Below are 27,483 nucleotides of genomic sequence, written 5' to 3'. Positions count from 1 at the left end.
CCTCCAAGTATACCTAGCTATATATATATTGTAGCGGTCGTATTATTGTAATTGAGAAATATACATAGAACACATTGAAACCTGAATTTATCATTGACGCTTAACGTTAGCATTTTTACCAAGTTGTCGTCGGAGTAAGTTTTTTTTACCAAATTGTCGCTAAGGCTCTTTTTTATTTACCAATCTGGTCAATTGACCTGTAAATATGTAATGAACTAATGATACCCGTGGGTCATGGACTCATGGGCCGGAAGTACGTTTTGCCACAATGCCACCTAAACTCTTGTTTTTAAACATCAAGAGTAAATAAATAAATCAAAATCTCTCTCTTTTTGTATGCTGATAACTTATTCTAGATTTCTAGTGCGCACGATCTTGATTCTTGAACTAATTCTAACTTCTTTATTATAAAATAATAAAAGGCAGATTTGAAGTAGAGATATAACGAAATTTCACGGTAATTTACATGTATTGTCAATAAATAACTTGATTGATAACGATTTTTTCTATTAAATATTTTAAGAGAGTTTAATAAAAAATAAATAAAAATGCATTGTTAATATACCATACATTCATACGTGGAGTGTAGAGTGTAAGAATAGAATGCCATAAGTCAGATGGACCGTATCTAATTTCTACTCCCTCATATTTACCCCAATCACAAAAATCACTTTATTAAGACTTTGGGCAAAAAATAATGCACATGGGTTGACACAAACATCAATGAGAAGAGAGATAGAGAGAGAGCAAGTGGAAAAAGATGCCAAAAATAGCATGGGGCAATCTTTTAGGGACAACCAAAAAAGGCAAGTGGAGCAAACAATTAGGGACGGAGGGAGTACAAGTCATTAGTGCTGGCTGACTGTACTTAATAAGTTTTAACCTTAAATATTAGAAGTTTATGGTTCGAATCCTACCAATGACGCTATTTAGGGGTAGGAATTTTATATTATCTCTCAATTCCTTAAGTGATTGACCTGTAAATACTGAACCAAAAAACTATAAAGATTGAGATCTGGTTTGATTCCCTATTAAAAAAAAAACTTAAAAAATAATAATAATGTAATGCACCATCCAAGCAAAACAACTCGTGCTGTCGTACATAGCTTTGGATAGCATTGTTTGATCACATATATAAAATAATTCAATGTAAATGTAAATTAATTTTTAGGTCTTTTAAAATTCAATAATAAATAAACATATATAAATACGATGTATACAAAAAAAAAAACTTTACTCCATATTACAAATATATCAGTTTTTGGGTGGAGTCACGGTAAATCGGACTGATTGTGTTACAGGTTATTTTTTTTATTCTATTTACTAGGTTAGAACCCGTGTGATGCACGATTTATATAAAATCTAATTTTAATTTGTACATTTTAAAAATAGATCGCTATTATACATGAACATAAATAAGAATTATGTATATTTTGTAATTATAATTTTTTATATTTTCATCAAAATTATAATATAGTATATGTGTTCAACGTTAGTTCAATATATGAGGTCATTTATTAGTATGGTATTTAAAATTGTTTCAATTTTCTACGATAAATTGATACTGTAGGTTTTAATTGTAATGTAGAAGCATCCAATATTTAAATTGTAAACATGTTAAATATGATAGCTCTATAAAAAAAATTAAAAAAAAAATTACATCATAATTGCATTTAGGCGGGAATTTTTTTTTTGAGAAAGCAACACGTGGGCAATTGGTGACATCAACAACTTTTGTTTTAGTAATAGTTAATAGATTTATTTATTTTGACATCTAAATAAGACCCAAGTTGATAATACCAATTGAGTCTTTTTTGCTTTTCTTCTAACAAATCCATTACCAATGTCAAAAAAAAGAAAAAAAAAAGAAAAGGAAAGACAAATCCGTTCTATTTGAGTTCATGTTTCTCAAGAACAATTTTTCTCAAAATTGCTTAATGATAAAATAATTCTCTATTTACATTGGTTTTAAAACTAATTTCCACCATAATGACCAAGTAGGATTGGTGGTAGCATTTACACATCAACCTTACTTGGTAGTTGATGTAGCTAGCATATGTACATCCAATCCATTTTATTTGGTGTTATCCAAGGACCAAGGACCATGTCATACACGATACACAGTAACATTAGTAAAGGTGATTAAATCAATAAGTCATAGGTGACAATTTTTGCCAAATTTTTGATTGTGTAACGAAGTGATGTCATATGGCTTACGTCTTACGGGTCTAAAGGGCTATCGTCATGAATCCTTCATTTTCTTCATCACTAAAAAAACAATTGCTTGTTTCTAAATATGGTGGTTTTTTGACCCATAGGCCATACCCAAAGAGGCAGTCTTGTCGGGGCCACTGAGAGAGTAGTTAGTACCAAAAACAAAGAAAATGGAAATTTAGTAGTTAAGGTTACGCTACGCATGTAATATACTTATTCATCTTAGTTAAGATAAAATTATAAAAATTATGGTCATGCCATAAAATATTCATCTTAGTGTAATGATTTCTTTGCTTTTGGTTAAAGCTAAACTATAATAGAAAATTGACTTGACTAAACAATAGAAAATTCTTTGTTCTTTTCCTTGACACGACCAAAAGAAATTTCTTAACTACTCCGCGTTTAGCCAATTACTAATTAGCTATCATATATTCATATTGCATTGTCTTGTACCTAAAATAAAATAAGGGTATGTTCTCTTTAACTTATTTTCATTTTAGTTCAGTTCAGTTCAGCTCCAATAAGTTCAATTCAATTTAATTTAGTTTTTAATTTTCTTATCTCATAAAATATTCAATTCAGTTAAACTCCAGTAGTAAGTTCAATTTACTTCAGTAAATCAGAATATGCTCTAAGAAGATTATAAATTACTCCGTATTATCACCTACTTTCAATGTACTTTTTACCATTTTTTATTCAAAATCCGTACATCCATGATTAAGTAAAAATAAATTGAACAAAATAATCCCTAAGTAAAAAAAATAAATTTACTACGTTATTAAAACTAAGGGTCTGTTCTCTTACGTTGAAATTCAGTTCAGCTCAGCTCAATTCAGTTCAGTTCAGCTCAACTCCTAATTTCCTTCTCTTATAAAATATTCAGTTCAGTTTCGTTGAGCTGAGTTCAATTCAGTTCAGTTCAGCTGAGTTCAGTCAATGAGAACATGCCCTAATTTTTCTGAACTTATTTGGATTATTTAACTTATCTATACTTATTTTTCTGAAATAAGTAAAAGTTAATTGAACAATTTATTCCTAAGTTAGTAGTTTCAACCGGTCATCAAAGGAGGAGTAGGAGATAGAAAATACACTACATTTGAAAATTCTTTGGCCATCTTTTTCTACAATCCATAGTTTTTTTTTTTTTTTTTTTTTTTTTTTTTTTTTTTTTTTTAGTAAAGTGAGATTTCTTGAAGACATACTTTGTAATCCTCAAAAAAAAAACACGTACACTTTTTAGTTATTCAATGGAAGACTTGAATGTGAAGTCGTCGTTGTAGATGAATGTGCATGCATCGTGTAAGATTTGTTGTAATATAACGTCGTCACTCACATGACGTCATATTGATAACATCATTTTAATGATGATATAATTGTACGTTCTTACTGTTTGGGTACTAAAATGGTCATACCTATTTTAGTCTTGGGTAACTCTACCCATATAAGCCCAAAGGGCATAAAAAAGGTATAAAAGGCCCCAAATAAGTCAAATACATCAATATGGCCTTCAACGGCCCACATATGTAATTTTAGGGCTCATAAACCCACTTATGTACTCATATAAATACCCCTCAAAGGGCATAAGGTTAAGGGAGGTCACTCTTATCATCTAAGATGACCATACTCCTCCACTCTCTCCCCTAAACTCCTCTCAAAATATGCATTGTTTGGCAACTAACTTGGGCGTCGGAGGCTCCGCCCCGGGTTCAACCCCCGGAGCTCGGGGTTCATTTTGCAGGTCCATTCAAGGCCCAAATTCGAGGTTCTCAGACACCCCTCCAAGGCCCGGTTAGCTCATTTTTTGTCGAAACACTTACTTTTCATATGCATTCCAAGCTAGTTCTTGGTATTTCACTTGCTCAAGTCGATAGTCAATGTTATTTCCACATGTTTTGAATATTAAATTTGGGAACACAAATTGAGTTGTGCTCAGCTAATACTTTTATCTACCACATGATTTTTAGGTGCAACTAGATGTAGATTATGAAAACGTAAAAAAAAAAAAAAAAAAAAAAAAAAAAAAAAAAAAAAAAAAAGAATTAGGGACTAGTTTTGCTGTTCACAATTAATGAACTGAATAGAGTTGAAATGAATATTTTATGAGAGAAGGAAATTAGAAGTAAAACTGAACTGAACTGAACTGAACCTAATTCAACTGAAATTAAGCTTAATTGAACAGGCCCTAGGTGTACCGTGTATATAAGAATTTATGATAGAAATGTAAACGGAGTAACAATGGTTGATTGGCAAAAAAAAAAAAAAAAAAAAAAAAAAAAATTGTAACAATGCTTGATTGTATAAAATAATTTTCTCAATTATATTCTTTCAATGACTGTTTAATGCACTCATTTTAGAGTGTTCTCCGACTCATCGTTAGTTTAGATCATGAAGATGTTATTGACGGTGAACCGATAATAGGTGCGTGGTAGTGTAAGTAATTTTCTTATTCATGTATCCACATTACATTAATTGCTATGCTTCCATTTTTCATTCATTTCCGATAAAAGTAATTGTAACAATTCTTTATGTATAAGTTTGTAACGCTTCCTCCGTATTTTCAGTAACACAGTTCTATAAATCACCACATTTAATTTGCCAACACACAGTTTTGACGATTAATATCTCTAATTATCAACATTTTACAATTATATATATAAAAAAATGTTAATAAAATTTACATAAAGATGATTCAAACAAGATCCAGCTTAACTATATTTTATCATACCTTTAAATTACAAAAGTTAGTCAAAACATAGTTTGTGATGAATAGTGTAAAAATTAAAACGTGTCAACAAAAAATTCAAAGGGATTATGTAACTGTGCCTGCTAAATTCCAACATGTCTGTAAATAACATAAACATATATAACCAATACACGAAACTAATCCACGCTTTCTTGGACAAAGATAAATTCAACGAGTATACGCAACTACGCAATATTAACACAATTTATTATTGAAGATATTTCCTTCAAATCAATTCATTAGCGTCTAGCTTGATTGTGATTGTTTTTAATTTGACTCTTAAAACAAAATTAGAAGGATGAGCATTGCTTTTTGAATATTGCTGAAGGACAAGCAAAGTTCAATAAGACCCTTGAATTAGCCTAGGGCAAAGTAATTATTAGTGGCTCCTTTGTTATGGTCATCAAACTCTTAGCCATAATTTGGGGTCATTACCAATTTACTGATATAGTTTTGAGAAAGCTTGGAGAGAAGGAAAGAAAGCTATACTACTAATATTGTCAATATTGATGAGTATTCAAGAATGTATATAGTATAAGATTGGAGCATTGAACATCGTCATACTATAACTAGTATATTAGCTAATAATAAGGAATATTTTTTTAATCATGAAAATAATAGAGAAATTAGGGCAAAATACAATAATCAATTATAGATCTCATATAAGTTGTGAGCGTTTTACGACTAACCTGAAAGCGCGTTTCACAACCACCGATATAATGCTCCTAGTGACGATTTCTCCCCAAGGGTAATGCATCTACCTTCCAACTCTGTACCCCGATTGGAAGGCTGGAATTACTTCAAGAATTGCTCAGATCTCTATGGGTTTGGCTTTGTATTTATTGTGTTAAGGGTTTCACGATACTAGGTGTTTTTTCGTTTGTATCAAATAAATAGGCACAATTGGTATACGCAGGCTATGAATAAAGAATCAAAACTGCTAAAAATCGCATCCCCAAACTCTCGCCCGACTTGGGCAAGTCTGCCAGATTGGGCACGAGAAGGGCGAGGAGAACAACCCACTACGAAATAGCATATTAAGGTCGATCTGAATCTCCGTCAGACCCCTAGCGCGAGCTTGCCCGGTCGGGCGGGTGGAAGCTAAGATAATACCCTCTTTGTGAAAAGTTGTGTTCATGTCTTCACCCTACCCCTAGGGCGAACTCGCCGTATAGATATACTTTACGCAACTAAAAATTAATAAGCTGAGCATACATCTATATATGGGACAAAAATAGAAGGACTGTGAAAGTATTAATTTTGAATAGATGTTAAATGTACTCTTAGGTCCCGTTATTCTTTAGAGTAGCTCTGCTCTTCTTAAAAGAAATCTACTTTGCTCTGCTCTATTATAAAATAATAATTAATAATAACAATAATAATTAATATTCAATAATAATAACTAATATTATATTGATGATAATAATTCATTATTTTAAATAATTATTAATATTAATAATAATTAATATTTATTAATCATAATTACAGTTAATAATAATAATTAGGAAAAATACATTTTAATAATCCCAACTATTGGCGATTTACCTAGAATAATCACAACTAAGGATTATTTTCTAACAGTACCAACTTTGCCTCTTATTTTCTTCCAGCGGTCCCAATGACCGGTAACCTATTGAAAAGGTAATTTTTATAAATTTTTTTATAAATGCCACGTGTCAACACGTGATTAGTTTAGAATTTAAAAAAATTAGAAAATAAAATCAGAAAATTCAAAAAAAAAACAGAAAATTAAAAAAAAATCAGAAATTTGAAAAAAAAATTAATAAAAAAATCAAATGTTAAAAAAAAAAAATCAGAAAATGGAAAAAAAAAAGAAAATTAGAGAATTTTTTAAAAAAAAAAACAAAAAAAAAATCAGAAAATAAAAATACAATTAGAAAATTCATTAAAAAAAATCAAAAAATTAAAACAAAAATAGAAAATGATAATAAAAAACCGAAAGTTAAAAAATCAGAAAATTAGAAGAAAAAAAAACAAAAATCCCAAAACCCTCCTAGCCACCCTCCCACCACCTCGTAAACCTAGCCAGCCACCCTCCCTCCCCTTTCCTCGCTGACGGCCAACCCCCAAAACATCCCAAAATGGCCGGCCGACACCCACCCATCTCGGAAAACACTCGGCCGGCCCAAAACCACCCTCCGAAACTATCCCTCACTATTCCCCGACCCCCAAAACCACCCCCTCCCACTTCCCCGCCCATCAAAACAACCCCTCCTCCTTTCCCCTACCGCCGAAATGGCCGATTTTTACGGTGGGGGAAAGGAGGGGGGATTGTTTCGAGGGTCGAGGAAGAGGAGATGGTGGTTATGGGGGTCGGGGGAGGGGGGTGATTTTGGGCTGACTGGATAGTTTCCGAGTTGGGTGGGTGTCGGCCGACCATTTTGAGATGTTTAGGGGGTTGGCCGCCTGTGGGGAAAGGGGAGAGAGGGTGGCTGGCTAGGGTTACGGGGTAGTGGGAGGGTGGCTGGTCGATTTTGGTTTTTTTTTTTTTCTTTAAATTTTCTAATTTTTTTTTACTAATTTCTGAAATTTTTCTAAGCGTCTTTTTTTTTTTTTTTTTTGCTATTTTTTTTTACCTTTTTTTTTTTATTTCAGATTTTTTTTATTCTCTGTTTTTTTAATTTTCTATTTTTTTTTTATAATTATTTTATGTTTTTTTAATGTTCTATTTTTTTTGTTTTTTTTTTATTTTGGACCAATCGTGTGTTGACACATGGCATATGACTTGTTACAACAGGTTATTGACCCGTAGTTGACCGGTTGGGTCTACTAGAAGAAAATAAGAGGCAAAGTTGGTACTGTTAGAAAATAATCCTTAGTTGGGATTATTCTAGGTAAATCGCCAATATTTGGAATTATTAAAGTGTATTTTTCCTAATAATTATCAATAATAATCTAATCTAATCTAATATATATATATAAAGGGGAGTTTTTTCCCGAGATTTTAGAGCGCCATGTAGGATTTTTATTTTTAAAAAATTATTAGAGCGCCACATATGATTAATATTTTTAAAACGCTACAATAGGATTATGCCACCTAAAATTAGTTAACGTGCCACGTAAGATTATAAATTATAGTTATATCTAATAAATAATTCAAGTGCCACATAAGCATAATTGACCAATGAGATTTTAATGGTTACATTAATTAAATACGAAATATTATCTTTTGAGATTAGGAATTTTATCTAATATTTTAAAACAAATACGGAGAAAATGATATATTACGTACAACTAATAAAATTACAAATGTAATCACATAAATATAAAAAATATTTTTTAGAAAAAAATAGATCGACCCGTGCATCGCACGGGCTTCATCTAGTATATATGTATAAAGGTGAGCTTTTTCCCGAGTTTTTAGAGAGCCATATAGGATTTAATTCTCTTAATGCGCCACGTAGGATTATAAGTTTTAATTGTAGCGAATAAAATAAGAGCTTATTAATTTCTTTTAAAATAAAATAATTCAAATGCCATGTAAGAAAAATTGTCGAATGAGATTTTAAGTTTAAATTAATTAAATATAAAATATTATCTTTTAATATTATGAATTTTATCTAAATATATAACAAATTTTATCTCACACACACACATAATAATAATAATAATAATAATAATAATAATAATAATAATAATAATAATAATAATAATAATAATAATAATAATAATAATAATAATAATAATAATAATAATAATAATAATAATAATAATAATGTTAAAATCTGATCGGCTCTGCTATCCTAAAATCTGCTCTGCTCTACTCTGCTAAAATTTAATTTGCTTTGCTCTACTTAAAAGCTCAAAAGAACAGGACTCAAGTCTTTTATAGTTGTAAGAACTATAAACAAAACAGAAGAAGAGACAGAAAAGGGGTAAGCTAGTACTTCTCATTTTTCGTTTGGGCCTAGCAAGATATGTTTTTTTGGGTTCCAAATATACTGTAGTAAAAAAGGCAGGCGGTGACATCTGAATTAATATCTGATATAAGTCATACTTCAGCCCTGCCCATAGTTTAGTGGATACTTATAAAATTGATGCCCAAATTTACTTGGGCCAAACTTTAGAAGGACATTCCTTTGTTTAAGATTAGTATTAGTATGGGCGTATGACCATTTGGGATATCTTCTCAATGTTGCTATGTAAAAAATATAAGAAATGCGATTTAATCAATTTGATAAATAAAAACAAAACTACAAAAGCAGGGGTTTGTTTATCTTTTCATGCTATAAATTCGGGCCAAAATTGAAAATCGTAGGTTATCACTCTAAAAATTCACCATAGCTCAAGAGCACCTTAAATACAAGAGGATGACAAACCCTTGGCTTTTGGGTTAACCTTGCCTTGTACTTCTCCAATTTCTGTAAGGTTTGTTGGGGAAAATGAATATCAAGTCACAAAAGACGTTGAACAAATTTCCACTTTGAGGCTTAAACAAGATCAGTTTCTCAAAGTAATATTTCGACCTGATTAAACACACCGGGTATCACGAAATTATCAGGAGATATAACGAAGACAACCACAATAATGTGTAGTATATTTGTGGTCAAATGCAAACAAAAATCAGAATTTATGATGATGATAAACAAAATTGCAAAAGGCTTTCAAGAGAATATAAGTTTTCTGATTTTTTTCCTTGAAGTTCTATCAACATATGTTCCTTCAACATATTTATATTCAAGCAAAAATAACCAACAGTCATGAAGAAACTGCCAATACATATCAAGCAAAATCGTCACAAAATCAATTAGCCCAGACTCGCGCCCGACCGAGCGGATCGGAGTGACGAAATCTGAACGCTCTTGCGTCCGGGCGGGCGGTGGTGGCCCTATCGGGCGGCAGGATCCAGAAATTGGAACTCCCTTCTCGCGCCCGATAGGGCGAAGAAGATCAGATTCGGGCAGTCAAGCTTCGATTTTTAAGTTTCGATCTCGCACCCGGTAGGGCGACAGCTGCCCAACCGGGCGGCGAAGCAGCTTCAGGTATCCACCCTCACATCCGGTCGGGCCAGCACCACCCGGACCGAGCGGGCAGACCGGGCAAAGCAATGGCAGCCTTAAATCTCTAAACCGAGTGCTGCTATTTCTTCACCATTATACTTTTGTCCTTTTAACGAAGGTTATTGCTTTAATAATCTTATTTAATTAATTTACAACCTAAGCAAATTAATTAATTTACAACCTAAGCAAATTAATTTATTAACATAAATTTTGTCTAAATTCTCAAAATTATTCAACAAGGTTTTCTATGAATTTGATGGCAAAGTTGCTAGAAAATGGTGGTGGAATTAGGGCCTGTTTCGATTTACTAAAGACAACTGAACTGAATCGATTGGAGGTGAATTGAACTAAATAGAGATGAAATAAATTGTTTATTAGAGAAGAAAATTAAGAATTGAAAGAAACTAATTGAACTAATTGGAGCTGAATTGAACTGAAATTACTCCGAACAGAACAAAACCTTAGTCTCTTTTAATGGAGAAGGAAAATAAAACCACTAAATATTAAAACAACAAAACACAAATTGATAAAAAATAATGTTATAATTTTTAAATAATATGCTTTAAATTTTTACCAAATATTATTCCGAAAATCTTGCATAAATATATATTTAATAATACTCGTAATTTTTTTAGAAAAATAAACTAATTGATTAAAAATAATGTGATGTGGACACCTGACCTAGTACTTGTTTGAAATGTCACAATTTTCACAAAAAACCTTATCTTGCTCCATTATTTAGCAAAAGCATGTAACTACTGACCAATTAAGTCACTAAACGTTGAACGTCACTAGGGGTATCAATTCGGTTAAACAGTTCGAGTTTGGGTTGGGTTTATCAGTTTCGGGTTATAACGGGTCGGTTTATAACGGATTGAAATAATAAGCAGGTCGGTTTGGGTCGGTTTTGAAAATTATCGGGTCAGTTCGGTTTGGTTTTTTAAATTGCAGTTTCTATTCGGATCGGGTCTTTATCGGGTCGGGTTCTAGTCGGTTCGGGTCATAATCAATTTGGGTTGAACTGGGTCGGTTTGAAAATGGGTTTAGCCCATTTAATGTGGGTTTCGGTTAAAAACAATTCGGGTCTTAATCAGGACGGGTCGTAATTGGTTCGGGTCATAATCAGTTTGGGTTTAACTGGGTCGGTTCGAAAATGGGTTTCGGTTCAAAATAGATTGGGTGAAATCGGGTCCAACCATTATTGTTTCGGTTATAATCGGTTTAGATTAAACTTGGTTGGTTTGAAAACGAGTTTACCCAATTTGAAACGGGTTTCTAATCAAAATCATATCTAAAATTGAGTCGGATGATTATCGAGTCGAATTAGTCAGATAATGGGTAGGAACGAGTCATGTTATAATCAAGTCAAGTCATAAATAAGTTGGGTTTATCGAGTAGTGGGTTGAAACAGATTAGATCATAAATATATTGGGTAACAGGTTGTAAATGACTCAGTCATAACGGGTTACGGGTTTTAAACGGTTTGGTCATAACGGGCTACGGGTCGTAAACGGTTCGGTCACAACGGGTTACGGATTATAACCGGTTCGGTCACAACGGGTTACGGGTTGGAACGATTTAGGTTTATCGGATTTTTATCGGGTTTTAACGGTTTTCGGTTTAAAACGGGTCAGGTTACTATCGGGTTTAAACGTAATCGGTTTGGGTTGCTTTCAGTTTTGGGTTGTAACGGTTTGGCTTGATAACGGGTCGGGTTGGTAACGGTTTGCACAAATTCGGTTTAGTTCCGTTTTGGTTTGGAAAAAATTGGGTCGGGTCAGTTTTTGGTTTCTAAAAAACAGGTTTTAAACAATTCAGTTCCTTTTCGGATCGGTTCGAAACAGTCGGGCCTAACGGATCGGGTCAAAAATTGGCAACTCTAAACGTGACTCTATTCTTCCACTGTAAAGTTTGATCAATAAACATAACTAAAGCAAACATGTTCTTGGATTTATCATGATGTATCTCATCTATCTTCCATGTTCAAATGTATCTATCCCATGCTATCGTAAAGCAACTAGGGCTAGTGATTACATCATTAAGGAAAAAAAATCTTATTAAAACAAATCTTCTACACTAAAGGGGGGAAAAAACTTTTAAAAAATCTTATTAAAACATATCTTTTTTATTGGAAATAAATCAATCTAAGGATAGCTTTAGGGTATGTTCTAATTTACTGAACTGAATGGAGCTGAACTATTTATGAGAGAAGGAAACTAAATTAGGAACTGAACTGATTGGAGCTAAATTGAATTGAAATTAAGCTGAAGAGAACATACCCTTAACCAAACAATTTTTATAGTAACTTTAACTGAAATTCTACTACAGCATACATTTTAACTCATCTGAATATATATATATATATATATATATATATATATATATATATATATATATATATATATATACATATGCGTATAAATTTTTCTCATAATTCTTATTTAGAGGAGGAACTTCTCATTTGACCCGTAATCACCATATACACTGCCTTCGTTTGTAGGAAATGAATTATTTAGCCCTAAACTACCTTTTTATTGTAAATAAGAAGGAACATTATTAGTAGTATTGTGTTTTTTTTTTTTTTTTCTTCGAAGGGATTAGTGGTAGTATTGTAGTAGTTGTATGTATCAGGCTGGAATGAATTTATGGCAAAATTACACATATGTTTAATACTAGTATGTTAGTAATGTTACTTTTAACTTGTTATGATTTATGAATCCATTGAAATATAGGTTTAGGTCAAATGATGTCCTTTAATTCTTTAAAGAATAAGTTGGTGGTGTATTGAAACAAAAGAGACAAGGGGCATTATTACATTCTACTTGTATAATATAATGAAAAAATGGAACCCAAGGTGGGCAAGGTCTGATATTGTCTGATATGTTGATGGCACGTTACGGTAGATTGGTAGACAACTAATTATCAATACTATCGCATCAAAAAAAAAAAAAAAATTATCAATAATATTTCGTCTATTTGTCCCCTTTTTAGATTATGATTGATCAAATATTCAAATCATATCATTTTTAAAGTTTTAGTCTTGCTAATCATATAATCAGTATAAAGATTAAGCACAGTTTTGGTGGATGGGTAATACTTTGAAAACTACATTTATCTAATCATATAATCAGTATCTAGTGATTGATTATGAATATATAAAAATTCAATTGTACCTGAAATCTATTATTTGCATAAGAGTGTACATACTACTCGTATCTTATAATGTACTCCCTTCGTTCTTTATTAGAATAATGAATTCTTTTGAGAGTATTTCTTTTTAGGATAATCAAAATTAAGTGTCTGTTTCTATTTATAAGTTGTACTTTTTTTACAATATTATTCTCTTTTTAATATTTGTCATCCTTTTTTTGTTTTTGTAATTTAATATCAATTCCCAATACTTTCTCTTTCCTAATTTCCAACCACCTTCTCTCTCTCTAGCCCCACATGCACATTTATACTTCTATTTATTATTTTAAGGGAATGTTTAACTTTCTTAAATTCCCATGCAAAATAAAAAATAGGCATGTAATAAAATAATAGAATGAAGGAGTAATACTTTATTATAAATCAGGGTCCATGTCCACTACCCGTAATGATCTCAATTTATTCATGAATTTTTGTTTGCAATAATTTAGTGTTTTTCTCAATTATTTTCAAATACTTCATTGTTTCAGTTATAAAACTTTCATTTTAGCTATATGATGGATTATACTAGTTTAATTTGTTGAAGAGATCATGGAAAGAGATCCTCCTTACACATAAATAAAAACCTTGTGTCATTATCGATAGGATATTTCTACTTTAGTAATTATGGGTTTGTAACACAACTAAAACTACATACTTTACAACCTCTTTTCATAGATAATACGAAGGAAAAGAAGGGGAGGGAGGAGAAGAGGAGGGGAGGGAAAGGGAAGGGGAAAGGAAGAGAAGGAAGAATGTTGAATTTTCCTTCCAAATCTCTCCATTATTAAAGGGATTAATTTTCTACAATTTAATTCTTCCATTTCTCTCCCCTCCATCTCCAATTTCCTTCCTTCCTCAGCTCATTTGTTATCCAAATGAAAGATATTTCATCTCTCCATTTCTTTTTCCTTCCTTTCCCTCCATTTCCTTCAATCCATACCCTTAGTCATTTAATGGTATATAATAAGTATGTGACTTTATTGCAATTCATGATTTGTTGTTTGCCCTACCTATAAGTTTCTCGAGTATCGAAGAAATATTCCACGTCGAATATAACAAGATCTCATGTTACTTTACTTTTTCCAGCTTATAAATTACAAAATATCAATAAAAGAGTGTGTGAATAATGTAAAATTCTAAACGTTGCGATTAAAAAATGGAGGAACTATAAGTTTCTCAAGTATCGAAGAAATATTCCAAGTCGAATATAACATGATCTCATGTTACTTTACTTTTTCCAGCTTATAAATTACAAAATATCAATAAAAGAGTGTGTGAATAATGTAAAATTCTAAACGTTGCGATTAAAAAACGGAGGAACTATAAGTTCTCAAGTATCGAAGAAATATTCCAAGTCGAACATAACAAGATCTCATGTTACTTTACTTTTTCCAGCTTATAAATTACAAAATATCAATAAAAGAGTGTGAATAATGTAAAATTCTAAACGTTGCGATTAAAAAACGGAGAAATAAAGTATCTAATATCAAATTATCAATAGATGTGTTTGAATTCTTTGAAATTGTGTTATTTTGTCAAATGGGCTGAGTCAAAAGGGTGTATAGACATTTTTGATGCGTGCTTCAAGTCTTCAACATATCTAGACATTAATTGCCTCTAGAGATCTTATAACATTCATAACAAAGATACACCAGGAAATCATATAATAGTTGATTAGCTGCGTAATATTATATATACATGACACTTTTAGGTGACAAATACAAAGAATAAAGATTTCACTCAATGAACTACATCATCCACACAAATGCAAAACTCATATGTAGCTTACACAAAACATGTAGCTAGAATAATTGATAAATAAACATATAGTAGTCACTACATCTGATAATTCAACATCGCTCTTAATTTATAATTCCCACAAAAAGTAAAATTACAAAGTAGGTTAAAGGGCTAAGGGGGGGTTTTAATCTTACAGATTATAGCTCCAAATCGTGTAGATTGTAAATTTTCAAAGCTGTTGTTTCACAAACCTACACCAATTCCACCTAGGGAAAACATCACTCCCACCATTATTCCTCCCATGAGACCAATCACCTTGCCATTTCCAAGCTACATCCTTCATTGCCGGCCTCACTTGTTCCTCCATCAACTTCAAGTATTCGACAGGATCACCAGCCCTCTTCAAAAACTCGACAACCTTAACCTCCGGCAATACCATAAACACTTCAACACTCACCACCAACCTCCCTCTCCTACCCATTTCTCCCCCTTTCAACACCACCCTTGACTCCTTTTCTTTTCTTGCCTCATAATTCAACACTTCTGCCATCTTCTCCACTTTCTTCAACACTTCCTTAGTCGAATATTTTGTCACGAACAACGACCCAAGTTTCCTCTTTTTATTCTCAAACAGCCCGGACAAGTCTAAACCCGAAGCCATACATAACATGAAATCAAAGGCATTGAAAGAAGACTCAGGAGAGGAGCAGAACAAACTCGAATCACCTTCATATGATCCACTTAATCCTGTCCTAAACCAAGGACTTGACATTATTTCCGATATCATAATTCTTTCCTTTGGATTCTTCACCAAAATCTTCTTAAGCAAGTCCTTGACTTCCTCAGGAAACCCTAAGGAAAACTCATACTTACAAATCCTAATCTTCCTTAACATTTTCGTTCGACTTTCATCTTGGAAAGGTGGATAACCAGCAAGTATAGCATACAAAATCACCCCACATGACCAAATATCAGACAACTTCCCATCATATTTCTCCCCACGAAGGATCTCCGGCGCCATATAAGCAAATGCGCCACATGCAGTACCTAGTAAAGCATCAGAATTACTCTCATCTTTCTCTCCAAGATAAGTAGCCAACCCAAAATCACAAATCTTGACATTTTCACCATTTGAGTCTAGCATAATGTTTTCTAGCTTAAGGTCACGATGACAAACACCGCGACTATGACAAAAATCAACAGCAGTGATTACCTGTTGGAAGAACTTTCTAGCAATATTTTCATCGAGTTTACCTTGCATAAAAATCTTAGTGTACAAGTCACCTCCTCCAACATACTCCATGACCAAGTATATTTTAGTCTTTGTTGCCATGACTTCCTTAAGCTCAACAATGTTCGGGTGCTTGACAAGCCTCATAACCGATATTTCCTTCTTAACTTGCTCAAACATACCATGCTTCTTCACTTCATCCTTGTTGATCATCTTTATGGCAACTATTTCATCTGTTGTAATGTTTTTAGCCTTGTACACTTTTCCGAAATTTCCCTCACCTAAAAGCTTTAATAACTCATATTTGCCAAAAAGAACCTTACCTTCCATATTGAAGTGAACTTGTGAATATTTATGTGACACTTTTTGACATTAAAGCAGTGTGTCCTGTATCCAATGAAACAGGAACACCCTGATCTCCCCTGTTTTTTTTTTCGGGTTATAATGTGGAAAATTCAGAGAATATTTGATGAAAAATCATGATATATTATTTTAGATTAATTTAATTGTAGGAAGAATTCAATTGGAATACGAATCAACGGTTTGCTGTCTTTTAGCAATAATTTTATTGATTTAGTGTAAAGGGTTTCAATCATACTACTCTGTTTTCCTCTGTTGTTGTCATTTTTTTTTTACTTGAACTTAATTTTTTTTTAAGAGAATATTATTGGACAATTTTTTTTTTTTAAAAACAATTATTGGACAATTTAATTACTCATTAATCATTATTCTATGTGCTGTCAACGTGTCAAGTGTCAACTAGATATACGGAGTAACTTGTAAGAATTAAAGTAATCTGTAAATGGAGTAGTGGTTTTTTTTTTTTAATTTTTTTTTAATTTTTTTATAAGACATAACTACTGTGTGTGAGAAATATCTAATTGCTAATAGTATAATATAGTTATGCAAAAAGATAAATCGTCAAAGCCGTCTTAGCTCAGTGGTAGAGCGCGTGGCTTTTAACCACGTGGTCGTGGGTTCGATCCCCACAGACGGCGGCTTTTATGAACCATTTTTTTGTATCAAGCTCTCAACGCCTATAACTTTTATTAGGGCATACAAATATGATAAACTAAACAAGTACTTCGTATATGTTAATAAATTTTAAAAAATTATGACTTGGAATTTGACAATCATTCAATCAATCAAAACCTTAATCCCATAAGTGGGGTGGAAATTCGACAATAACTCAATAAATTACTAATTAGTAATGTTTCAATTTTTTTTTTTTTTTTTTTTTTTTTTTTTTTTTTTTTTAAACACAAAAGAGTATAACATACTTGATATTCAACTAACTGTTAGAAAAGCAAAAAGAGTATAACATCATCACATTAATAAATAAATAGTCTTACAAATCATGAAATTTAAAAGAAAGTCTTACAAAAATACAAACCATAAACCAAACATCGAAAATGTTTAATAACATCCAAACCAATCAACAAACATTATACTGTGAATAATTTCATTCTTCACCATCATCTATGTAATTAAGAAGCATAATCTTCCATCTTGGATTGTTGGCTGATCAAGTGAGAGCTCGACCATACTCCGATTCCTTTCACTACAAGAAAGAGGAAGAAGGTTGGCCTAATACCTTAGAAGCCAATGTTTGAACTTTGAAGCATTGGCATTTCTGGACCATAAGTTGCCGTCTAATGTTTTGCACTCATAATGGTCAAATCATACCATGCCAATCATGCAATCATGTCTTAAAAATTTCTATCTTCCTTTTGTAAATATTCAAAATTTTGCAAATTCCGTTATAATTTGAGCTTATGTCTTTCGTGGGGACTTTGGTGAATTCTCTTAAATCATTGCAATCTTTAAGTAACTATTTCATTATTGGCATTATTAGGAGTAACTCGATCAGAAAACTCAATAAGTCATTCATCCATTTGTATAACCTTGAATAAGAAGAGAAAAAAAAAAAAAAAAACGCTAAGGCAAAGGCAGCCAAATCGATCAGAAAACTCAATAAGCCATTCATCCATTTGTAATAAAAAAAAAAATATAAAAAAAAAAACCGCTAAGGCAAAGGCAGCCAAAAAGAAATAAAATCACGAAAATAGTACATCAAAAATAAAAACGAAATGTTATAAAGGCAAAAATGATAGAGTATATAAACCGATCATGGGCTTTAACCCTAAACTTAAGTTTTTGGTTGAGTTAGTTCTTTATCATGGTATCAAGAGCCAGTTTGATTACAAGTTCGAATCTCATCCTGATAATCGGATCTGGGCCACACCCGACACAACTGTCCACTTTATACAACCAAGGAGGTTCCACCTCAAAACCATATGACAATGAGGGGAGTAGCACCTTAGCCTTATAAAGTGTACACAAATTTCTTATTTCTTCAATGTGGGATACACTTCCCAATACAAACTCTTACTTATAAACTAAACCAATGTGCGACAATATACCACTCACATGTGGGTTTTTCTCATGGGCTTAACACTCCTCCTCACATGTGAGTTGTCCATAATATTGGCCCAGATCACAACAAAACTTAACCTGGCTCTGATACCATGTTAAACGCGGGTTTGGGTCGCACCCGCAACCCAAGAGAGAGAGAGAGAGAGTATTTCAAAAGATCAAAGGAGGTTTCATCCCAAAACCATATGACAATAGGAGGAGTAGCCCCTTAGCCGGCCTTATAAAGTGTTTAACTCTCTCTTGTTCAACCAATGTGGGACACTTACATGTGGTAACACTTGAGAGGTTATTTTTCAACACTCCCCTCACATGTAAGGTCCTTTTTAACTTTGTCTCATGTGACACAACTGTCCACTTTATACAACCAAGGACGTTCCACCTCAAAACCACATGGCAATGAGGGGAGTAGCCCCTTAGCCTTAGTGGGCACAACTTTATTATTTATTCAATGTGGGATACACTTCCCAATACAAACTTTTATTTATAAACTAAATAAATATGGGACAACATATCACTCACATGTGGGTTTTTCTCATGGGCTTAACACATCCACCCCTCCTTTCAAGATAGAATATTAAAACGCTGGGTACAGTGGGGCCCATGCTATATTCACACATCAAGCCTAATAGATTCTCGTGTAAGGGGGTGTGATACCGTGATAACGTATATAAATTGGTTAAGTTTTTGGTTGAGTTGCTCCTTTTACACAGAAAAGGAGGAAACATTTTACCTTCAATTTGGTTGAAAATTTTAATTTTATTTTATTTATTTATTTATTTTTGGACAAACGGCTGTGATTTAATAATTCTTGAGTTCTTTCACAATATATATATATATATATATATATATATATATATATAACAATAATTCTTGAGTTATTTATTTATTTTGGGTGCCATCGTGGCAATATGCTAAGATATGTCTTGTGGTTAATGTAGCCCCTAATTCGCTGAGTAGAATTTGAATTAAGGTATTAAGTCAATTACAAGTGGGCCGTGTAGTAATGTGGGCATTTTTCTGAAATTTCCAAGAATGGACTCTTATCAAAATTCAATTAGATAAGTTTTATTATAATGGAGAACAGCGGATCTCTTTTGTTTCAATATTTGATTGCAAAATTCAAAGAAGTTTTCATACCATCGAACTCTTTCGAGCATCTATCCACCAGCCAATCAATTCAATTACTTTCCTTCTTGGGTTGGCAATGATAAAAAAAAGATTACTAATCTGGTTTTTTCTTAATATATACCAAACTTTACTTTTTTTTCGTTGATTCTTTCGGCAGGTACTGGGATCTTCTTTGTCGGGCAATGTCATTCCACATCCAGCTCCCTTGTTCAAGTTAAAGTTCTAGGCTTCTGACTTTCTTATTGCTTAACGATTTAAAACTTTGATTAGGTGGCATATTAATCGATATTAAATACGTAAGTAAGGTGTTTTTATGGTTTACACAATTTTTAATTTTGAGGGATTATCTACTTCATTTGAATTTTGAAAAACATAACTCAACAGCAAAAGAAACCAGTCTATCTAAAACATGAAGTCCAGATTAGTCGGTAATAGTATCAAACATGTTGTAAACCACTCATATAATAGCTCAATTCAATTCTTACCTATAGAACTATACAGGGCGGAGCCAAGATTTTTACAATGGTAGGGCACCATACCTTCTAAAACCCTTTTATCAACACCTTTATATCTTCCAAAAAAAAAAAAAAACTAAGACACATTTGTAAAAGAATGTTCATTTTATCAAGATTTAAAATTACTTAGCAATCATATTTGTCAAACCTTTTTTTATTAAAAAAAATATCAAAAATTACCCCTAATCAAAGCTTTAAACAATAACCCCATTAATTTTTTTTACATATTTTATAATAGGTTCAGAATCACTAGATAAATTTTTCATATCAAATAGTTAGATCCAAAATACAAATTATACGGATTTATAACTAATAATTCATGTATATATATAGATCAATTGAAAATCACTCAAATAGAATAGTTTCATAAAATTAACACTGTATTAGAGTCAGCATAACACAAAGGTCACGAGTTCAAATTCACCCACCTCCCACTTTCAAATATGAGGGGACGTGATCAAAACCGTTTTTGAGATTTTGGGGGCCTAAGGGCGAAAGAATAAATCGAGAGGGTACGTAGTTGAATCTATAGAAAACATTTAACTTCAACTTATCCTAGCCACCAAGCCACAGAGATACCCATATTGACAATTGCATCTATAAAGTTAATATAATTGTCTCTTGTACTTAAGGCTAATCTATAGAGAACATTTAACTTCAACTTATCCTAGCCACCAAGCCACAGAGATACCCATATTGACAATTGCATCTATGAAGTTAATATAATTGTCTCTTGTACTTAAGGTTGGAATATGGGACCATCTCATCTATGGCCCTAGGCGGGTGCCTCGACTGCTCCGACTCAACGATGAGTCTAAATGTAATAGATTATAAAACATATTCTTAAACCTCAACAATCAGTTTAATTAAGTTTTTAGTTGGATTGGTTTTATACCGAAGGGAAAGATTCGAACTTGTGACGTATTGTCCTTACTTTCAATCTTATCTTATAACTATAACTAAAGAAAAAACCGCTTACATCACCTGCGTACACATGTCATTTTATCATTAAAAAATTTTCCTCCAATTTGCTTATGACATCATCAATTTTTTTTTTTTTCCTATTTTTGTCTTTTGAAATTCAAGATTGGAAAAAATAATTCTTAAAAATAAATAAAAGTGTGAACATCAATTAATCAAAAACATATTAATGATTTTTCTCTTTTCAAAAACCCTCATTTTTGTGGTTAATTATTTTACACTCTTTTATTGATTTTTTTAATGCTAATTAAATCGTGCATCGCACGAGTACTAATTTAGTCATAAACTAATACTCTTCCAAGAAATAGATTTATCTACACTTTTAGTTGGAGCTAGGTAGCTAGAATGAAGAAGTCAAACTTTAGTGTATGCTTTCGTACTGTTTAAGTCTCTTTCCTTTCGAGTCATTTAATATTGCACCTTATATAATCATAAAACTGGTCCTAAGCTATCTCAATCGTAAATAGTTTCAATTCAGCCCCAAAAATAAATGTGGAAAATTCTTTCCATTTTAAGTTGTTTGGGTGGCTGGTGTTTAAAGCTATTCAAGGGACCATGTCGGCACTCGGCAGTGTCCAACACTTGGATTCTTTAAGGTTTTAAACTTTTAATGCATGTTTCAAATTCCAATCCAACACTTTGGCTACCAAACAATAATATTTGAGACTCTTATCTTACCAATTAAGTGTATAATTTATGTTTCTGATATATATTTAGTTAATCTATATCGTTAAATAATAATTCTACAATGTCATTCTTTAAAAATGACATCATAAAATGCTGATATTGCGCTTGTATTTAGTATTTTTATTTCCTTTTTGAATTATTTTTAATGTTTATAATGTATTAAAATTGTATTTATATCATGTATTCTTTTTAATATATGATTTTTTTTAGAAATACATAATTATAAATTATGAAAAATTATTTTTATACTGTTAATTAATTATAATAATAATACTTATAATTAAAATCACAAATATTTAAAAAAAAAAAAAAAAAACACACACACACAATTAACACTGTTCCTCATCAATGTTCTTCATTCATCCACCCATTCCCAAACATTGTTAACGTATTATCATGCCTGAAACCTTCCTGAAATTGACCAAAATCGATCCTAAAACCATTGCCAAACTATCCAAGAACTGCCACGCCGGAATGCCTATGTTGTCGCATGAAAACAGCCGCCTGAACCCTTTGTAAATTTGCCTGAAAATCGCCAGAAACACACCCCAAAACTGCACTAAAAATCGAATAAACCACCAGGAAAGACGCCGGTAAACGCATCAAAATTGCTCCAAAAATGCACTCAAAATACGCCTGAAACCGCCTGAAAACTGGCCAGAACCTTAAGCTGCTGCCATGAACCCTTCGCCGGACCTATGTGCGCCGAAAAGCCGCTGGGTTCTGCACCCTTATTGTTGCACCCTAATTGCCTATTAATTTATAATCGCACAGGAGAGACATACAACCTGGTTTTTACATAATTAGAACTAAAGAAGCAGATTTGAAAACCCTGAAAAACCCGATTTTTAGATGACTTGTTGGTCGAAATTTCGATTTGAGTTCCGACTGAGTACAAGATTTTGGGGCCGATGACGATGAACAATCTAGAACGATGATGAATATTTGATATTCTAAATTTTGATTATATAATTTAATTTTTTGGATGATTTTAAAAATTAAAAATAGATTCCAGTAACATGATGAGATGCACCGGTGTCAATAATCCATGACCATGAACAATCATCATCAATATAATTTGGAGGAGGACCAAACACACCACCCAAAATAGGAGTAGTGGCGGTAATAGGATGCAGCGGTAAGGTAGAAGAAGCATTAGCCGCGGGTGAGGAGCGCGGGATATCCCTGCGGCCTGGCAGAAGCTGCGAGGAAGAGGCAGCAGCCGCGGGACAAGGTCGCAGGTTGTCCCCGCGGCCTGGCAGAACTTGTGACGCTGAATCAGAGGAGGGCAGAGAGCAGGGCAGATTAACAGCAGTAGGCAGAGCATTAGCAGCAGTAGAAGCGGCAACTGAGCGGTCGTGGTGGCCATATTTGGCCAGCCACCAGTCAGGGAGGCCATGAACGAGAAAGCAACTATCGTAGTCATGACCCGACCGATTACAATGGGTGCAATATAAGTGCGATTTGCGTCGGTGCTTAGGTAGGAATTTATAAGTGGATGCGAAAATAGAAGAAGACATCAAGGTATTGTCAATCACCATTATTGATCAAGAAGGAGTAGCAAAGAAGTAGCAGCCAGAGAACAACGAAGCACACCTCAGCGAATAGCAAATAGAAATTGAATTGGGAACAAACCCAAAATTCAATTCAGAACAGCAAATAGAAATTGAGTTGATTGATCGTAGAAATTGATTGGAAAAAAAAAATCAGAAATTGATTAAGGAGATTATAATAGAAATTAATTTAGGGATTAGAGTGTAGAAAATAGAAATTAATTTTAGAGATTAGAATGAATTTAGCTTCGATACCATTAGGGATGTCAGTGGGGCGGGTCAAGTAGGAGACCCGCTCCATCCCCGCCCCAATGGGGCGGGGATGGGTCTCGGTTTGGCGGGTGGTGGGGCAGGGATGGGGATAAAAACCATACCCGCCATGGGTGATGGGGCGGGGGTGGATTTTAAGTTGTACCCGCCCCATCCCCGTCCCACTTCGTACCCGCCCCATCCCCACCTCATACCCACATCTATATATCTTTTAAAGCAAAATTACATACTTTTATGCTATTTATAAAATAATTACATGAAATACAATATTAATTATAATACTTTGTACGACACTTATATTATAACAAAAAAATGTGTATAGATTGTTTTATTTTATAATTCATATTAATTATGTAAGATTGTGTATTTGAGATATAAATATTAGGTGGATCTTGGGTGGGGATTAGGTGGATCTTTGGTGGGGATTATTAGGTGGGGATGGATATCCAAGTAGGGGGGTGGGGCGGGGATGGTTTTGGAGTTGTACCCGGTGGGATGGGGATGAAAATTGGACCCGCCGCGGGGATAGGGATGGGGATGAAAATATTAGGTGGGGATGGGGATGGGAAGGCCAACATCCGCCCCGCCCCGCCCCGCCCCATTGACATCCCTAGATACCATGTCACGAAAATGATTTTCCGTTGTTTGTATTAGAGTATGAGTAGAGTATATATACAAGAGATTAGGGCTCATGAATTAGGCCCGTTAACTATACACTATACATAATAATAGGCCCTGACATTTTCAAATACTATAATTATGTAATATTAACAAAAATACATGTACATCCAATTATACATATATGTATAAAACATTTTAACTTTTAAAAATAAAGAAAAAAATTGACCAATCATAACATGCCACATCAGCATGTTATGGTGTCCTTTTTTTAAGAATGACACAGTAGACTAATGTCTGAGTCTTTGCTTGTAATGTTAGATGAATATATTTTCTCAAAAATAATTCATTGCTAGAAAGAGTAAGGGACTAAGGGGTATAAGGAAAGAAAGAGAAAGAAAGTACAAAAAGTAGGTTATGTTGTGATTTGTAAAATTAATCAAAAGACGAAGAAAATAAATTATAAGAGTTAATAAAGATTATTAAAGATGGCTCTGTGCCGTGCAGGGTCGTGCCTCGTGCCAGGCCCATGTGCTTTGGGTTAGATAGGCCCTGCACTTGGCTCGCCCCACGAGTTCTGTGTTGTGTCTTGCACGGCCCAAGCCCACATGCTATCGTGTCGGGCTTGCGTGCCTAAGCAAATTTGCATTGATTTTAACATGCTTTGTCGTGTCAGGTCTGATCGATCGTACTGTGTCTTATTGTGCTTAAGGAGGTCCACGATCCATACGCGTTGTGCTGTGCTTTTTTTATGTTGGGCCATGTCGGGTTTCGGGCTCATTGCCATCTTTAAGGATCGTACCATGGTGCACGTAAAAATTTGGACTAATACTTAAGTTTATTTACTCGTTTTCTCTCATTAATGTTAGTTGCCTTCTTAGACATTTATATCTCTAAACATTTTTTTAAAGACAATATTTATACCTCTGAAAATAGTTGTTTACATATCAACAACTAAGTTTGTAATTTAAGATCAAACTGAAAAAACTTCTAAATATATATGCGCGCGCATCATGCGAGTTAGCTGCCCTAGTTGTAAGTAAAGATATCATTAAGTGAATAAAGATTTATTAGTACTATAATTAGATAGTGTTATGGAAGTAAAATACCTTCTGATGGTATAAATATATCATGTTATTGTTTTAGTACTATAATACATAGAGTTTAATGGACTAGGTATATATCAATGATACTAATTGTCTAATACTCTAATGGTACACAAAATATACTATTTAAATTTAAAATTTCACAGAAATTGACCAAAATACCCTATGTTGTATGATATGATGCTCATACATTATATACTCCATATATAAATATGTACCCAGATCGACTCATGTGCTTCTTGTATAGATTGAGTTTCAAATTAATTAAATCATTAGTTCAGATGGTTTAGGTTTTAGGAAAATCAAACCCTTTCACCTCGAGTCTACCATACTCATTTAGGACCACAAAACCTATAAAAGTATAGGACACCATATACAATTATAATAAAGAACAGAAACAACCCTTTTCTTGAAGGACCACGAAATAAGATAAGAGCCTACAACCTAGAGAATTAAATTAAGATAAGTGCACGGTTTCCTGTTTTGAATATACTATATGGACCATTATTATGTTTATGTTATTTATTTATGTGAAATGTTACCTTTTTTAAAAAAATAATTTGAAATGGTTTATGCTTTTCTGGTTGCTGATTGGCCTCTCAATAATACCGAAAGCCACTCTTTGTAAAGTGTCGTTGTACCTCAGACATGTCCCAAACATGCAGACAATTACTATTCACTCCCTTAATTAATTTTAATTATGATTAAGCAATCCATTTTTATATTTAGCTAACTTTAATCAAATTATCAATGCACTCACTAAAAAAGGTGATTCCTTTTCAGTTGACACCCCCTTGCTTTCCCATTCGCAATTGCAAGGGATAAAAAAAATTACACTTGCTTGTATAAAATTATACAAAATACTTTTTAGTTTAGTGTATTTTCACATTGATTTAATATTCTTTTTCCGTCAAATATTTATGCCTTCTTTGTAGTCTAAAGTTGAATCTTGAACCAACAGCGAAAGTAGAAATAGGTTTGTGTGGATCACTATTGTCATAATCTTTATCGCCCAAAGGATAATTGCATTATTATATTTCATCCAAAATGATGATTAGATGGTAAGTGTAGCTTAGGTTTCATTCCATGTATACCAAGTAAGAAGAAACACATGATAATTGTTGGATCATTCCCTCCCTATTCACTAATCACTACTAATCTTAATAATGGTATTTTGAAAAGAAAAAAAAACCATCATAAGTATTATACTTTAACAAATATTTGACTGCTTTTTCAAACATCTAAACAAGTAAGAGTTTTTTTGGGATTTGTTACATACTCTCCCTATAATACTACAAAGTAAAATATAATATAATATACTCCTTAGTCCTTACAACTTTGAGGACCAAGGCCACAAGACAACTTTGGCTAAACCTGGTGATTAAGGGGTTGGTCCCCTACTTGGGAAGATACTTAAGCCTTGTCATGAAAAATTTTAGAGGAACAAATAAATTATTTCTATAGAAAATCTATACCTCTGTACTTCATATCTCTTGGCTCTTGAGATAAGACATCTTCCTTCTTTAATGAGAAGGTTTTGTGTGAGTCCGTTTCACACGAGCCCAGTTTATAACGCACCCCCTTATCACAAACTGCAACCCCTGCGGCCGCATACAACCCAGAATCAGCCACCCCCTCCACGCCGGCGATGATGCCGCCATTTCCGACCTACCCACTGCCATCACCCTTCCTCTTCCCCCTAAACCACCACCTCAATATTCCCCCGATGGAGCTAAAATATTTGACGACGTCGGCAATGATGTCATTGTCGTCATAGCTGATGCAAAGAATGTGAATGCAATCCAGTCAGGCCATTTGCAATCTTGTCAATGCAAAGATCGGGGAGTGGATGGTTTGAGACAATGTTGAACAACCATACAAACGTAAGCTGGAATGGCGAAATTGGCAAAAGGGGGGATGATAATCGAGTTAGGAATGAAAAATGTGAGGGAAATAGGGAGGAATGGGAAAGAATGAGCCCAAAATGATGTCATGTGGTAGTTGGGAGGCAAGAAGGTGGTAACTTTTGATGTTTTTGAAAATAGAAGGTG

The 27,483-nt window shown here is 33.2% G+C and overlaps 1 protein-coding gene and 1 non-coding gene across 2 annotated transcripts; one reads left to right on the top strand and one right to left on the bottom strand.

Annotated features, from left to right (window-relative positions):
• Window positions 1–14,826: 14,826 nt before the first annotated feature.
• LOC110733668 (CBL-interacting serine/threonine-protein kinase 25-like) lies at window positions 14,827–16,808 on the bottom strand. The gene has a single exon (XM_021913747.1). The coding sequence runs from the start codon at window positions 16,466–16,468 to the stop codon at window positions 15,137–15,139; it is 1,332 nt and encodes a 443-aa protein (XP_021769439.1). The 5' UTR covers window positions 16,469–16,808; the 3' UTR covers window positions 14,827–15,136.
• A 256-nt stretch (window positions 16,809–17,064) lies between these two features.
• On the top strand, window positions 17,065–17,136 carry TRNAK-UUU. The gene has a single exon. It is a non-coding gene; the product is annotated as a tRNA-Lys (tRNA).
• Window positions 17,137–27,483: the final 10,347 nt, after the last annotated feature.

Source organism: Chenopodium quinoa, unplaced genomic scaffold, assembly GCF_001683475.1.
Source record: "Chenopodium quinoa cultivar QQ74 unplaced genomic scaffold, ASM168347v1, whole genome shotgun sequence".
Taxonomy (NCBI): domain Eukaryota; kingdom Viridiplantae; phylum Streptophyta; class Magnoliopsida; order Caryophyllales; family Amaranthaceae; genus Chenopodium; species Chenopodium quinoa.
Note: the sequence above shows the minus strand (reverse complement) of the source record. Positions and strands in the feature narration are given on the sequence as shown.

What these genes read in the sequence shown, in the direction of transcription:
- LOC110733668 (XM_021913747.1), bottom strand. Translation starts at nt 16,468, where the DNA reads ATGGAAGGTAAGGTTCTTTTTGGCAAATATGAGTTATTAAAGCTTTTA.